This window comes from Pundamilia nyererei, unplaced genomic scaffold (assembly GCF_000239375.1).
Source record: "Pundamilia nyererei isolate P.nyererei 1_Seehausen unplaced genomic scaffold, PunNye1.0 scaffold00018, whole genome shotgun sequence".
In the NCBI taxonomy this organism is placed as follows: Eukaryota; Metazoa; Chordata; class Actinopteri; order Cichliformes; family Cichlidae; genus Pundamilia; species Pundamilia nyererei.
In genome coordinates, this window is record NW_005187419.1 from 3,300,957 (window position 1) to 3,317,720 (window position 16,764).

A 16,764-nucleotide genomic window follows, 5' to 3' on the forward strand; every position below is an offset into this window, starting at 1 on the left:
CAGCTGACAAATCTGCAGGAAATGTACAATGCTATGATGTCAGTATGGAGAAAGATCTCTTATTAATGTTTCCAGCAACTAGTTGGAAAAAAGTAACACAAAAAATTCAGGTAGTTGTAAAAGTAAATGGGGTCCAACCCAGTATTTCCAAGCCTTGTCAAATGTTGGTAAGTCCCAAGACAAAGTGAAAAAATAGGGTGCACTTCAAAATTAATAAAACCGGATGTTTTTTATTTTATTACTGTTCTATGTATATAACAAAAATGCCAGATTAAGTCTGTGGAAAATTACAGTACGGATATTTCTCTTACTTCAAAAAAATTGTGGTAAAAGTTTTGTGACCCTGAATTCAACTGGAAGAAACTCATGTCTCATAGATTTAGAGGCTTTGTGCTGATTCACTGACTTTGAGTCGAAGTGGTGTAGCAAGTCATGCGGGTGGCAGTAGCGGTGTCTGCACACCACCACCAGGGCAACGAAGGATGCCAGAAATATGGTGGCCAGTACCCCGATTGCCACAATCACCACTGTCTCCATGGCGACTCTGGCTCCCACAGCTCCTGTAGATGGCAACTCGTCGAGGGGGAAAAGTGCCAAAGCTCAATTACAGATGGGCGCTCATCTGTTGTGGAAAGAATAATTGGTAGGTTTAGTTTGATTGAATGAAAACACAGAGGAGAGACATTATCACAACACTTCTGGATATTTCTCTCACAAATTTATGTTGCAGTACAATTTAGGCATGCCAGAGAGGAGAATACAATAAATGTTTTGTCTCTTTCTAAACTAGGTACACCTATAATACACACATAAAAGAGAACCTTATCTAAGCATACTAAGTGCACTTGCCCCTTTGTTTTGCACTTCAAACAGTATTTGTAATGGGAACAGACTGTTCAATTTACATAGTCTTATTCCAAGACTGGGTAAACATCTTCAGTAGCAAATCACAAAGTCAACAGCTTAAAAGTTCCTACGTGGAAAAAGCCTGTTAAGACTCATTTTGATTAATAGTGTAACTAATATACATGCAGTCATGTCGCTAAGCTCACAGTCTAAACAAAAGAGAAAATCTCCTGACCTCTACTTACCGACGTATTTTTGGATCATCCAGTTTAATATAGATGGCATTTAGCCTATCAGATTGTAAAGTATACACCCTCTGCCCAGTCTAGTCACTCATTAACTTCCCCTGCCATACCTGGTAACTATTATGTGTGTAAACTCTCTGTAGCGCAGCTGTCACTGGATAATAATGCAGGCCTCTAGGTGTGGCACAACTGATTTGTTATTTGTGAGGTCGCTTAAAAAGCAATGATTTGGTTTTGTAAATGGTTACAAGCACAGCTTATTAGGCAGGGCAGCTGAACTTTCAACATTACAACATTGCAAACCTGCATATTTTCCTGGATGATTGTGAGTGTGTGCCATGGAATGCTGTAATTCTCTAATCAGATTAATTTGTGTTACACTCACCGTATCATACAGGGCTTTCTCCTGCCTGAGAGCTTTTCTGACTCTTTGTCTTTTCGCAGGCCAGTGGTTTCTGAAAAATCAGTAAAGCCTTCTGCTAAAAGAGAAACAGAGGTAAACAGATTGATTTGAGGTATTTTGGGGCATGGAAAATCTCTACAGAGTCGCTCCCACATTCCTTAGTGCAGTCTATGTTAATAGGAGCAGCAGCACAGCTTTTCATTATACTTCAGTGAAAATTTCTGACAGCTACAGTAACTAATTAGATCTCAAAAGTCAGGCAAAAACCGTAAATATGCTTAAAAGCAAAAACTGTACTCAAAGTAGCCCTCTATAAAAAGTCAATAAAAAAAATACCATGCCATTTTTTCCCCCTCTTAAGTAAAATTGTAAGTACAGAGCCAGTTTAGAGTGTGAGTAAAGAGCTTCCACGGGTAATACAGCATTTCGGTAATGAGGAATAATCATGTCTCAGTCAGTACTTTAAAACTGCACAAGCTGTAACTCTTCAAGGGAAACTGTTCGGGGCTCCCGAAGAGGAAAAAAGAAGAGCAACAAAACTTAAACACCTAAGTTAAAAAGTTACTGGAACTGGTGATAATATTATGAAAACTACATATAGTCCATCTAAACATAAATCTAAACTGACACACACACTACAAGGCCTTCATTAGAACAGCCGAGAAGAGCAACGCAATTAAACATCACCACTGCAAATGTGAGTTTGGGTTCCCTTTTAATATTCATGCTCTTATCGTCTTTTCTTGAACAAGAGATCAACGAAGACACACCTCTACTCTGATTCTCAGTTAATAATCAAATCCCAATAAAACTTTTCTACTCTCGGTGTTGCACAATTAGAAACATCGACTTTCTAACTTTTTAAATAAGGCTAAAACTTAGTAAATACTTCTAAGGTTACACTTTAATACCCAGGCCACTTTTTGATCTAAAAGAAGATCGCAAAATATGCATTTCCCGGTGACTTACCTGGACATTTTTGTCCTTTTAGTCGTTTCCTGTGAGGAGACAAAACAGTTTACGCTCCGCCGCCGGGAGCGCGGAGACGGCACCGACATCTCCAGACCTGGCACGTGAACGCGCAGGAAAGCAGCTCATTAGGCGCAGCGCTGAAGCTGTCGGTGAGTGACTGATGATCAAACTTTTCCCAGCGCGCGCCGGACAACGTAGCGTTTAGTCTCGCGCGCATGCGGAAGGCTTGAACCGTGTGTGCGTGCGGCGCGCTCTTGCTTGGCTGTTAAGCTGCTTTTGGAAATATCTACAGCGAGTGTGACACACACGGCTGTTCAGCTAACACTGGGTGGCGTACCCTCACTGCTAATCTAACACCTGTGCGAAGGTGACTCGCCACACCCGTCAGGTCCCGTGCTGAAGTTACTGCAGTATCTGAAGCTAAGTAGCAAACTAGGGCTACTAGTGATGCTGTTACCAATACACCTGTAAAGGTAATTAATTACATTTATGTAAGAACTTGTTGCGCGTTTTTCTTTATATATGTATCTGCATATATACTCATAGGCAGGAAAATATTTGTACTTCATCGCATTTAGTATATTCAGTTACAATGTTGATATCACGCAGCTGCGGCATTTTGTCTCGAAACAACTGTTATCTGCACATTTCGACTTTTTTCTTGAAATTTCGACTTTATTTTCAAAGAGGATCACTATCCCCCCCCTCTATGTGGTCCTAATACTCTTTAATACCAAAGTGCTATTAGTTGAAAACATGTGTCAGCATATTTTCTAATCGTTTTTTATTTGATTTCATTTTTTCATTTAGTTCATTTTTAATTAGTTTACAGAATTTATTTTCTTGTTTCAGTTTAGTTGTTTTATTGTTTCCAAATGTTTAGGTTTTTAAAAAAAATTAGTTTTTAATTATTATTGTATGAAGGGCACATATTAGTAACAAGATTTGGGAAAATCAGTACAAGTATTACAATAAAACAAAATGATTTGAAAACCATTACCTCAGGCTTGTAGACAGTCTCTAAAAATATCCGTCAATTCCTCGTCAGACAAGTGGTAACACAATTATTTACCAAAGTAATGGATACTAAAACTAAGGATATTTTTTCTTTTCTTTTTTTTTTTTTTAATTTTAGCTTAGTTAGTTTTCCAAGTTCACAAATTGCTTCAGTTTAATACTTTCCCAAAAACCCATCAGAAATGGTCTCAGTGGAAGAGTGGCCGTCAGGAAGCTATTCTAAAGGAAAGGAAACGGGGAGACAAGCATGAGTTATGCAGAATTCACTGGAATGAATTGGAATGAAAATCCGTGTCAGCAGGTTTCACAGAGTGCTGAATCCAATTTTGAATTTTATTCATGTCATTATCATTGTATAAGTTGGAAGTCAGAAGAGTGGTACAAAAATGAGTGTCTGTAAAGACGGTGGAGGCGCTGTCAGTGCTCTTTGAGATCCTGTCAAAAATTATAGAATTATGAATGCAGGAAACTACAGTCAGTTTTCGATCCATCATGCAATACTATCTGGAAAGCATCTGATTGGCCACAGCTCCATTCTTCAGCAGTAATGACTGTAAACCAACAGACTCATACCTGGATTTAAAAAAAGAAACATAAAATGGAACACTGTTAGTGGTGGATTGGTCTCCTCAGAGCCCAGACCTCAACATTATTGAAGCAACTGTAGGATCATCTTGACAGAGAATGGAACAAAAAGCAGTCAACATCCAAAGAACACCTTTGAATGTACTTCAAAAAGCCTGGAGAACTATTCCTGAAGACTGCTTGAAGAAATGGCAAGAAAATCTGCCAAGAGAGTTCAGGCTGGTTTGAAGAACAAAATTGGTCATATCAAATCAAAGTGCTGTTGTTTTATACACTGTATTTCCATGTATTTTTTGACGTTTCAGTAAATTGCTGAAAGCAAAATATAAAGAAATGCCGGGTGGCTCAAGACGTATGAACAGTATGGTATAAAATCTAAATTTATTAGAAATATAGAAAACAAACTGAGGAAATAAAATAAAAGTAAAGATGAGATAAGACTTGAAAGCAGCAATAATTCAATTGTCCCCATATTTAAATAGCCACATGAAACTGGTGATGCATCTTTGGGCTACATAAATGAATATATTCATATCTTTATAGTGCAGATCAATACAAATACCTATCAGACAGTAATGTATTTAAAATTAAAAAAGGCCAAGGATCATACCTCACAGTCTGCCTATATAACAGCCTACACTTTGTAAAATGGACTATTCTCCATAATTAAAGTGTTTAAACTGTTGCCGTGCTTCAAGTCTTTATATTTTTACACTAAACACTTCTACACAGTGGGCTTTTATTTGGGTTAAGAAGGATCAGCGCTTCCGTTTTTGGTTTTAAATGTGCTCTGTAAATAAGTCTCTAGCTTCGCTCACCACTGTATCTGCATTTTAGACCCTTGCTGTGTTTTTCATGGCCAGAGAAGCATAGGTGGAACTAATAGCATTAATTAGCAGCGGCTTCATTCCAGTCAGTCGTCTGGAAAAGCAAACATGTGCCATAGTGTGGCTCTGTTTAACAAACAGCAGACTAAAGCCATAATTAATGTAACCACAGGAGTTTTGTGAAAGCTTTTTGCCGTCACGTGTCAAAATGCTGTCCGTTTTGCTTTGTTCTGTTTTGTCTGACTTTTGGTCAGTTACACATTTCACTGTTAAAATCATCATAAAATGTAAGGATTATCTTTCTTTTTAAATATCTAATTACAACTAGTTTTGAATATTGAGTCATTGGTGTGCTTTCTCCTTATCGAGTTGAATAAATACATTTCCTTTATTAGTGACCCGTGAAACAGCACAATCTCAATTTTAGCCGGAAGGCTGTTTTTAAAGAATGGCATTTAAAACTTTTAAGACAACGTGGATCTTAAGTCTTTAAAGTTTTCAAGAATCCACAATACCCTGATAAATGACAAATCCCCTGATGATATGATCTACCTGCAACTTTTGCAGCTCTTTCAGTCCATACTAAAGTTGTAGAGGGCCATTTCTCATCCCAGACTTGGAGAATAATTAATAGAGTACAACCTTAAGAGGCATGGCCCCTGTGCAAAGTAGTAACATGTGTTTTTTGTCATTCAATCCAACACTGGTACTCCAGTCTGGTGGTGTTTCTCATATATTAATGTCTTACATCCACTGTGTGTTCTACTTTATCGGAGCTGATCCATACCACTGGCAGAGATGATTATTCTGAATTTGGAAATTAACATTAAACGCAGAGTACCTCAGCATAGAGCCAGTAAAAGCTGCTTTATGTTTGAGCAATCCTGTCAGTCACTGCCGTGCATCATTAGGTGTTTGTGCTGCATCCTGGTATAGCTGCATCTTTGAAGTTTATCCCTGCACAGTAGTGAATTCACTGACTGGCAAGAGAGAACTAGGCCAGCTTTTGGCTAAAATAAGTCTTTTTATTTCTGGACTCTGAGCCGCAGTATCGATTTTCTTAGTTTCACTAAAATATTTTTCATCTCAAAGCCACAACCACAAAAAGTCGTTCGGTATGTGCTGCTCATTCATCTACCTTGCCTGAGGGCAGCTGCTTATCTTTTCTCTCATGGAAGTAGAGTACTCCAACTTATGTCTGTTAAAGCAAACTTTACTCTTACCTTTGCAATACTTTATGATCATTATCAGCCAGCTTTGAAGTGGCACCATGTGTAAGGTTACATTTAGCTACATTTAAGCGTTTTTCTCTCTCTTGTGGACATATTGTGAGGCTAAGGTTCTGTCTAGTAAGACATTCACTGATTTTTCTAAAGCTACCTCTCAAATCTCGAATCTTAAACAGCAATTACTGTGCTATCAAAATGTGGGAAGGTTTGCCTGCTGTTCATAATCAGAACCAATGGACTGTATCGTAACAGAAATCTCCATCTGCTATGTTTTTTTCCTGAACTTGTAACAAACTGGTGCACCAGCTGTAGAGTCCTGCTGCCGGCAGGAGGTTGTAAAAAATGCACAGTTCTCTTGCTACTCTTTTGTTTTTTTTCTCCTCACTATCACCTTAGAACATGAGCCGATTCCTGACGATAATGAAACACCGTGTTAGTCTTTCTGGTATTGTCCTTGAACCCTTAACATAAATGTAAAGGAAGGGTAGTAGCTGGCGATTATCCACCTTCAGCTGATTGATATGGAAGGAGGAGGTGCTTTCTTTTGCAGCCCCTGTGCCCTTTCATGACTCCTGTGGCCCTGTGCAGCTCTGCGGGCAGGGGATGGAGGGTCATTAAGGGTTCACATGTGGAGAGGAGGGCGTCTGTCTTCTGTAATGGATGGTTGAGGGTGGTCTTAGCGAATCTGTGGATCTAGAGCAGCGCTCTGGTGATTTTTATTTTATCCTCGCTGTCTCCTAATCGGAAACGGTGGGAAACATTTTTCACCATCAGTGGTTGACAACAGTCTTTGTGTTTGATGCCTGCTGCTGAAAGAGCGGCTATACAAATATGTTTCCATCAGCCTCCCTTGCAGGTGCGGTTGTTTAAGCAGAAAATCTATTTTGTCAATTTTTTGCAGGGTTATTTTATATTATTTTATTCAAATTAAATTCAGTGCTTTCATAAACGGGTATATAAAATTTGTTTTCATCCTTTAGATTTAATCAAATGCTCTCTCTATATACGTTTTCAAACCTAATACTTTTCCTTATGTTTTCCCATATGAATTGAGCCGTTGCTTTCAAACATGCTCGGGCCAGAAAATGAGAATGTGTTTGCTTGGAAATAAAGATGAAAAAAATGTTACAAGCACCTCCAATATAATGGAAAATGTTATTGTCCAGTCTACGCCCTATTGTATTCTCTATGCCTGTCTTGTGTGTTTAGCGGGGGTGGTATTGCTTCCCAGATTTAAGGAAAAAAAGTTTTGTTTTCTCTGTTTTATCAGCACTCTGAAGCTGGGAGGAAAGCATGACAGCACCATCTGTATCAGAAATGCAGGGGAAGCAGAAATACAACAAGAGAGGCTTTACTTCAAAACATGTTGTGCAAAAGGTAAGAGTAAAGTGCAAACCCAAATATCCCAGTGACCTGAAGTGGTTTGAGAATGCTCGTTACATGAGATGAGTTTATGTATTTTAAGAATCATTACACATTAGACATGTTGGCCAAAAAAAAAAAGAAGTCCTTAACAACTCCACTTCTATCATCAATACAAAGAGGATTGAATGTATTTGCAGCTTGCAGTTTTTATTTTAAGTTACAAGATTTGTGGATCTTTCAGTTGAATGAGATGGTCTATTGATTTCAGCCAGTAGTCACAAATTCTGTGTAGTGCCTATAACAATTTAGTGAATTACTTGCATGGGAAAAATGTGGAGCCTGTACACCTTGAAGGGGCTTGTGTCAGGGCACTTTTTTCAGCCACTTGGGGGCAGTGAAAACAAGTTGGGAGCACACACTGAACACTCCGGTGGAGTTTGTGCTTGTTCAGCCAAACGGGGTCGTTGAATAATGTAGCTGTACTGTGATTGGTCTAGACATATGTGTACATTAATTTTCTGAACATATAAATGCCATTTAAAAAGAAGCAAAAACAGCCCAAACAGTGAAATGCATTCCAACAAAAACAAGCAAGTCAGTCCAGTCTTTAATGAGCTTATATACAATGGAGAAATCTTTGCTTCATGCACTATACAGTGAAGCAGAGACTGAAACAGGATTACAAGGAAATTAAGGACCACTGCGAGAAGATTATCAGTGCTTACAGACTGTTACATTACATCAGAGTCATTATTGGTGTTGAAAATAAAAACTGTAAAAATATAAAGGCTTGGATGGTATCTAATTCCCCAGGGACTTGAACAGGTGTTACCAGAACTGTTTGTTCTCCTAAGCTACTTTCAAACCAAAGCCAGACTCAATGTTTTCCTTTAGAGAAGGTACATTTGGTGTCATTCATACAGAAGTTGCTGTTGCAGGTAGTTCAGGCCTCTATGTTCCTCAATTCCAGCTGTGACTCAGATGGTAGAGTGGGTAATCTATCAATTGGAAGGTCAGTTGATCAATCCCCCAGCTCTTCCAGTCTGTATAGTGAAGTCTCCAGTCTGCATGTTGAAGTACTGAACCCGTAGTCTCCCCCTGAATGCAACTTTACATTTTGATGCATTTGTATGTGCACATTAGAAAAATATAGATAAAAGCTCTGGGTAAATGAGATTTGTAGTAGAAAGTGCTCAACTTGAATAGAAAGCAAGCTTTAGTTACCTCGTCATAACAATTTATTATAAAGAATAAGTTTGATCTAGAGGTCCCTGGTGCCAGGGCACTATATCTGTTATTAATGGTGGAAGGCTTTGTTATATGGACAACAAGAATAGAATAAAGGTTTATCTTTATTTGCTGTGTTTTCTTCCTGAACTGAACAGAATGTTTCAGCTCATCATGTAAACTATGGCTGGGCGTGACTGAATCACTGGAATCGATATATCGAGTATTTCCACACAGAGCTACCATATGATATACTTTGCCTTTAATGACCCTATTTTATAAGACCTGTGCTGCTTATAAAATTCTTTTAGCTTTTCAAATGTTTAAAAAGATAATTTTCTGTGACGAGGAACTTAAAAAGAGAGAGACCCAAAGAAAAACTTTTTTCTTGAATGTTCCCAGCTTTACTCCAGGGATCTACAGCCCCTGCTGCTCCAAAGGCTTACATGGCTTTCTGATTTATAAGCAGCTGGAATTACAGGAAGTTCTCTGCAACTGAGAACAACACAATAGAGCTTGGTAGGGTGGGCTTAGATAAAGGGTGCAGGAATCGGTGGAGGATAGGACATAGAATTGTCCTTGAGAATCACAGAATGGAGCAGGCTTTTAGCCAAACGGCTCTGCTTCTTTATTGTGCTCATCCTAGTCTCCTCAGTAGTGCAGAAATCCCTTTTTTGGCAGGCAAACAGAGAAAAAAGGCAAGTGTTTTGTTGCTTTTGCTGCAGATTAAAGGGTGATTTTAGGGTACTGCATGATTCTAGTATTTGTAGATTACATGTATTCGAAATACCATCATATGACCTTAAATACTAAAAATGTGAATTGCCATCTTGTAAATACCACCAGAATAAAGGTTCTTTTTTAGGAGATTCATTTGAACAAACTGGCTCAGGAATAAACGAGGCCTGGCATATTTGAGAGAGGGTCATTTCTATAAAGGCTTCTATTGATATAAGGTTTCACAAACATTGAAAATTCTGTCCATGTGTAATGATGATTTGTCTAACAACACCACAGTAATTGTGCAATAAGTCCCTCAAGCAAATTTTGGTTCAATAAAATGTGCCTTCAATGTTACCAGGTTGCCTTTTGTCATATTTAGTCTTTATTGATTAGAGAGACCAGATTCTACATTGGTGTGCTTAACAGCTTTTAGGGTGTACTTTTACAAACGTGAAAATGAAAATATCCTCACAGTAGAAATGATTGGATTGGTGTGTGTGTGTGTGTGCGTGCATGTGTGTCTCAGCTACTGAATCTGTGCACAGGGCAGTTAATATAAGAATGGTGTCTTCCCTACATTTAAAAGGGGAAAATGGGTTTGAAGCATCCTAAATTTTAGCAAGGCACAGGAAAGCCAGGAGTGTGAGAGGTGGCACTTATAGTAGAAAACTGTTTACATATCTAATGCATAATGCAAAAAAAATCTGTAATGCACCATGGTACTATTTAACTCTTAACTCTGTCTTCTGCACTGTGTAAATGATAGTTGTTTTATTTTGTATTTTTTTTTAAACGGGATAGAGCCAACAAGCTGACGATTCTTCAGACATTTTGGTCCATATTGACATGATAGCATCACATAGTTGCTGCATATTTGTTGGCTGCATATCCATGATGTAAATGCCATTCCCCCACATCAAAAAGGTGCTCTACCAGATTGTGATCTGGTGACTGTGTACAGTGGCGTGCAGTGAACTCACTGTCATGTCCAGGAAACCAGTTTTAGATGATTTGAGCCTTGTGACATGTTTTGTCCTGTTGGAAGAAGCTATCAGAAGATGTAGCTCAGGAGGCAGAGCAGGTCATCTACTGATTGGAAGGTTATTGGTTCGATCCCTGGGTCCTCCAGTCTGCATGCCAAGTATCCTTGGACAAGATACTAACCCCAAATTTCTCTCCGACGTGTCCAATGTGTATGAATGGTAGTTAGGAATCACTAAGAAACTTGGAAGACAGTGCTTGTGTGACTGGGTCACTGTGGCTTTGAGTATTCCGGGAGAGTAGAAAAGTGCTATATAAGAAGCAGACCAGTTATCAAACTGGTGGACATGGTCAGGAACAATACTCGGGTTAACTGTGGCATTTAAACAATGCTTAGCTGATAAAAGTGACACCTCACATGGGCTTCTGCTTGCATAACCCATCTTCAGGGTTTTTATTGTGCATTCGGTGGATTTTTTTGACCATTATCTGTAAACGCCAGAGATGTTTGTGCAGGAAAATCCCAGCAGATCAATAGTTTCTAAAATGCTCAAACCAGTCCGTCTGACACCAGTGATCATGGCTTTTCTGCTTTCTCATCTTTCCTACTAGTTAAACAGGTGCACCTAATAAAGTAAATTGTAAATACTTGTTGCCATCATAAATGACATCTATCTTAATAGTTTGATGCCAGTGTGATATGTGTGTAGATGATCATTTTAGAGTGAAACCAGCTATTTTCTTTATTGCGCTGCTGCTCTCTGAGCCTACTGTCTCTTTGTTTCTCTTTAGGCTGAGCTAAAATCTACTTTAAAAAGGAGAATTCAGTTTTTTATTGTATATTTGTGCAATAATATTAAAGGCACTGAGTCACATTAAATGTGAGAGAATACAATAATAGACAATTTATCGTCTCACAGAAGGAAAGCACAGGTGTATTAATTATGATCATTTTGTGTTTAGTGGAGGTTCTGATTTTGTGCACTCTGCAGGTTTTCTGCTCGTGTATTACAAACCGGTGACCCACCAGACCTAAATTGACCCCTTGCTTTGTCTGAGGACCAAAATGATTAGTGATTGGCATTTTGGCATTAGTATTTTATTTTATATTATATTTTTAGAAAAATGTTTAGTTTAGTTATCTATTTGTTTTCTGCATTTACCCATTTCAAACATAAAAACAACTTGAAAGACTTGTATGAAGAAATAAAAGAGGAAAGAAAAGGCAAGTCCACTAATTAACATGGGCCTGTGCCACCACACAATCAGCATTATAATAGATGGATAGCACTACATGAAACGTGTATATTGAATTAATATTACATTTTAGTTATGAAAATTGACCCAAAAATCCTTTTTGAAGACAATTTAATGATTGATGTCATCAGTCACGTGTCTACTTTAAATGCACACTGTATATAAGTTTTAAAAGATGCATAGAGAAACTCTGGTGCCATGTTTAAATCCACGTTACAGTAGTAGAACTACTCATTTCAGATGGTTAATGCGGTCCTGCCTCTGCAGACATTCAGTTTTTACGCTCTGTTCACTCATCTGAGGCGAAGCCTGCTGTAATTCGACGTAACCAGCAGAAAATTCACTTCACATTTGTAAAGCTTACATACAACGTAAGTCATTTATCAGAGGAGGTTTCTTTAGATCTTCACCCGACTGTGGTCTTTGTGAGTTTCTTTTTTCTTAATAAACATTATCATGGGGAATGCAGTTTCTGTGAGCCAGAGGCAAAAGGCTGAAAAGTAATTTTGAAATCTGAGTCGAGATCAAGTCACTGCAGACTTGGAATATCTCAAATATGTTTTTTATTAAAGGCAGGGAAATTATAGGACAAGGGCGTCCTGGAAATTGTTCTTTGTTCAGCGTCGTATAGAGCCTCCAGCTTTTTGAACTGTCCACGTGCTTTGACCCTGTCCTTTGTTCCTCCTGACTTCACATGGGATTTCCAGCTTGCAGGCAGAACTGTGTGTTTTTATTAAGACATCTGTCTACTGTGTTCCCCAATTAGCCCGTTATTTCTGTGAGCTCTGTGTACATTTTCCATATTTCCAATTCCTCAGCAGTTTACTTTTGCTTTTTAATAGACACTATGACTGAAAAGTAATACAACTAACAAATGAATATTTCTACTTACTTTCTTTCTCATTTCACTTCATTTTCTAACTGCACGTCTCTGTCCATTGATCTTTTTTTAATGATATTGCCTCTTTTGTATTCCTCCCAACATTTACATCTAATTGTATTAAATTGAATCAAATTTGATATAAGGGATTACTCCCGTCTCGATTTCTTATCACTGCACCAGAGAGCTGAGAAATTGCTTCCTGCTTAGATTCTGTCCTTAATCTTTAAGCAATTTCTTGCTTCCCAAAACCCGAAGGGAGAGTGAGAAGATGAGAAAGCCAAGACTTTAAATTGATAGATCCACTACTTTACTATTCATATAGGAAGTTAGACTGGATGGACCTGCACGGATGGATAAATTAACATAATGCAGAGTTAACCCGAAATTGGTACCATGCTTTTAACCTAGATTGCTTAGACTAGACTAGTAATAACCATAATTATCCAGTATGAATACATTAAAGCTTTGTGAAATATAAGGAGTAAGAAGATGAAAAAAATATTGGAAAATTCAAAATCACTTGTATTGCCAGTCAACATTTAAAAGCTGGCAGCTAGGCCTGCGTGAGATTTCTTTACCAACTTAATAGCATTACCATCTGTTTAGTATTCATGAAAGTAGGTTGGATATAGGAACTGCTGACATTTGTGGACATCATATGCTTTAATAAGTAAAATATGTAACTGGAATTTATCCTGAAAAATAGAACCCAGTTTAATAAATGGGGGGAAAAACCAACTTTGGAGACTTTTAATTCCTTAAGGAGAAGTATGATACAGTATTAAAACTCTGTATGTGAACCTTTGCATTCACTATATGGCAGAACTGAGTTGTTATACCAAAATTGCTGCTCAGCATTTCCTGTAACTGTCTATTATTCCTGCACATCAGATAGGAGGGATTTGAGCTGCTTGTTTCAGACTTTCTTACAGCATTTGTAACCTTTCCAAAACATCAACTTTATTCTGCTGTAACCATTTTTTAGTGGAATAGCTTGTGTGATTTGTGTTGTTATAGCACAACTTGCATTACCTTTAAGTTGTTCATTGTTCCTTATAATTTGCTGGTTTAATTCAAAATTGAGTGATGGCAGGTAGTGCTGGCTCATGCATGCATGCATGCATCAGCACATAAACAAATCATAAGAAAGCCACTTACGGAATGGTTTCAAAGAAGGAAAACGCTACTAGACTGCAGTGTTTTCCTTTCACTGCTTCTCATTTAAACCTAAAAAGTTGTGTTTTAGCCTCAATTTAAAATAAAAATATTTCTCAAACAATCTGGCTCTTAAAAGGGAAATCTTTAGAAATCTGCAGATGGACAGCAGTCTCCTGGAATTATACAATGTTAGAGAGGCTTTTAGTTGCTTTGAAGCTGTCCTGGGTTCCTTTGTGATCTCCCAGACTGCTGCAAGCCCTGCTCTTGAAGTCATATTAGTTCGCCGACCACTTCTGTGGAGGTTAACAAAGGACTTTAACTTCTTTCATTTGTGCACAGTCTGATTGCAAATTGGTCGAGACTCTTTCGTTATGGTTGTATAACCTTTTCCAGCCTAACAAAAATAAGCCACTTTCTGAAGTGACATGCCACATCATTAGATATGTGTTGTGAAGATTGGACATTTTTTATTATTATTATTTTTTTAATGGATTGGTGTTATCTACTTAAAAGCAGGGCACCCACTCACACGTCACTGACATTCCACTGAAAACGCTTAATCCTAATTTTACCTTCACATTTATCACTGAAGGTTTACATGCCTTTTCCACTTGTGTATGTTGGAAGTTTTATATCTTTGTCTCATATTTTTCCACCCATTTATTGCATCGGTAGCCACAAGTACAGTTTGCCATCTGTGACTTAAAAGAAAATAAAAACACTGGCAATGTTCTGTGTGTGGTAGCTCAGTTTGTGCCAAATACTCAAATCATCCAAATAAATGTGTATTGATTTCTTGGTAAATCGCTGCTGGTACGCTGCTAGTTAATGACACTGCTGGACAGGCCCAGGCTCAGCTGTAATTCTAATTAAATGAAATGGATGATGGTCAATAGCTACTGTGGTGAAGGTCTGACTGAGTGGATATCAGATGTCCTAATTAACCATGTTGCCAGACAAACAGTACTGTGTAGAAGACACCCTGCCATCATAAGCACTTAAGCTCTTTAATAAGATTCTATTACTGGACAGAGCAGCCTTAGTCCTGTTGCTATACTCTTGGTTGACTGCCTTGGTAACTGTGGAGCTTGGCTGAAGTGAAAGGGTGCTTGTCGCTTGACAGTGGAAACAATGTTTATACCAAAAACCTTTCTCTGCAGTGCTGACGAAATCCACTCTATGGTCTATTGATCTGGCCTGCAGTTTGATTGATGCTGTCTTTAAAAATTCATTAGTTTGAGGCATGGGGGAGCTGCAGGGCGGCACTCCTGTAGGATACATTTGTCTATGTTTACAGAACCAGCAGCATTCAGTCAGTGGCAAGAAAAGAGGCCTGACAGGGCCACCCAGGGCCAAATGAGTCACAGTCACTGTTTACCAGCACACATTAAAACACACAGTCCCACAAGAAACTCGTGCCATGCTCATTTAGTATGCACCTGCATATTTATAAAAGGATCTTTTTGATTGCTTTGTGTCTCATGGTTTTCCTGTGCAGTTATTGCAGGCTCCCTCTGTGCATGCAGCTGTTCTTAAACTGCAGTCAAAATATTAACATTAAAATATTAATGTAAAGGAAAAAAGTCATTTGGAGACTTTTGTTGTTCAGTTATCTCTGAGTCTCACATCATAAATCAGCTGTAGGGGGTTCTGTGGAATGCTGTTCATGTGTTTTGGAGCTTTTCACTAACATTTTTAGAGTGGTACTCATTAGTAATGCTAAGCATACATATGATGGAAGAAGGTTTCATCTCAGCTTTGTTGCTGCAGAACTTTCCTAATTGGCCCTGGGATGTTATGAAAACTCTCAAAGGCTGAGTTGAAGCTCTCCTTCGTTCCAAATGTTTTTGTAGTCAACAAAGCAACGTTCATAGACAGTGATGCACGAAAGGTGCAAGTGAATTGGAATATATTAGCAAATGTAAAAGTAACCTAAATGAAAAGTTTTTTTGGAAAGATTTTCTGTATATAAACTACTTGCTTATCAGCAGCTAAAGCTTAGCAGTGCAAATGAAAAATTTCTACTAAGTATTTGTTAATCTGTTACTTACAACTCAAGTTTTCCATGCAGGTTACATACACGTTAGGTATGAATGCAACATGTCAAGTGTTTTTCCTGCATGCACGTGAAAGGATCAAATTTAATAATCCCGAGCATGAAGAGAGAAAATTTAAAAAGACCAAAGTTTACTGCACTCAAAGCTTACATTTTTAGTTCTGTTTTGGGCTATGTGAATATTTTACATGCATTTATTAGATGATGAGATCTCTCTAATCTTAGAAATAAAACTGCACTTGTGGCTGAACCCCCCATAAAATGACATAACTCTGTTGCTAACACAGATCTCACCAAAGTTGTTCCTAATTGTCTTGTAGTTCGTTCTCATCTGGTGCTGGTCTATAGTCTTGTCCCCGATGTCCTTTGACAGCTCTTTAGTCTTGCCCATGGTGGTGGGCAAAACTAAAGAGTGAGAGGACTTAATGGGAAAAATTAACTCTGGGGACAAACTTTATTCACATTACAAATTGAAGTCAGGAGATGGCAATCTGTTTGCAGGTTATAGGGGATTAAATACTTATCTCACTTATTGACATGCAAAAATTTACAACTTTTATGCTATTTCCAGCTATTTCCTGGAAGGGCATGAAAACTACTTATATTTTTATTTATCATTTTTTCAAATGCATTTTCCTTACAAATGTGGCACAGTTTAGGGGGAAATAAACAGGCTTTCCAACTGTATAAAATATATTTCCAAGAAGCATTGTTATAACAAAGAAATAATATATCAAGCACAAGTCTCCCTACTTTTTTTAGTTTATAATGCAGCTTTATGTGAAATATTGCTTTGGATTCACTTTCCTTACTAGCTAACTTGGCACTCCAGCCAAGAAATCACTTCATACTCCAAAAAATGGTGAAAGTGGTAATAACTATGATGCAAAATTTAGGAATTTCTTCCTTCCCACCGTTTCCAAGTGCTCATTCATAGGAGATTTTCTTATTTTTGGGATTTTCTTCTTAACTCATTCACTGCAATTGACG

General features: G+C 38.0%; 1 protein-coding gene and 1 long non-coding RNA gene across 4 annotated transcripts in view; one reads left to right on the plus strand and one right to left on the minus strand.

The window, feature by feature from the left end:
- tmem98 (transmembrane protein 98) overlaps positions 1–2,609 on the minus strand; it is a 5,449-nt gene extending 2,840 nt beyond the window's left edge. Inside the window, exons 1-3 of one of the 2 annotated variants that reach the window (XM_005726183.1) lie at positions 2,464–2,609; positions 1,477–1,567; positions 407–622 (exon numbers count right to left, since the gene is read on the minus strand). In XM_005726183.1, coding sequence (XP_005726240.1) covers positions 407–537 — 131 coding nt within the window. In that variant the 5' untranslated portion in view covers positions 538–622; positions 1,477–1,567; positions 2,464–2,609. Of the gene's footprint in view, positions 1–406; positions 623–1,476; positions 1,571–2,463 lie in introns of both variants that reach the window. The other variant, XM_005726182.1, reaches the window with a different exon arrangement.
- A 22-nt stretch (positions 2,610–2,631) lies between these two features.
- The window catches only part of LOC102209041 (uncharacterized), a 56,165-nt gene continuing 42,032 nt past the window's right edge, over positions 2,632–16,764 (plus strand). For both annotated transcript variants that reach the window (XR_311533.1, XR_001290294.1), the window contains exons 1-2: positions 2,632–2,939; positions 7,395–7,501. This is a non-coding gene — a long non-coding RNA (uncharacterized LOC102209041). The remainder of the gene's footprint in view (positions 2,940–7,394; positions 7,502–16,764) is intronic.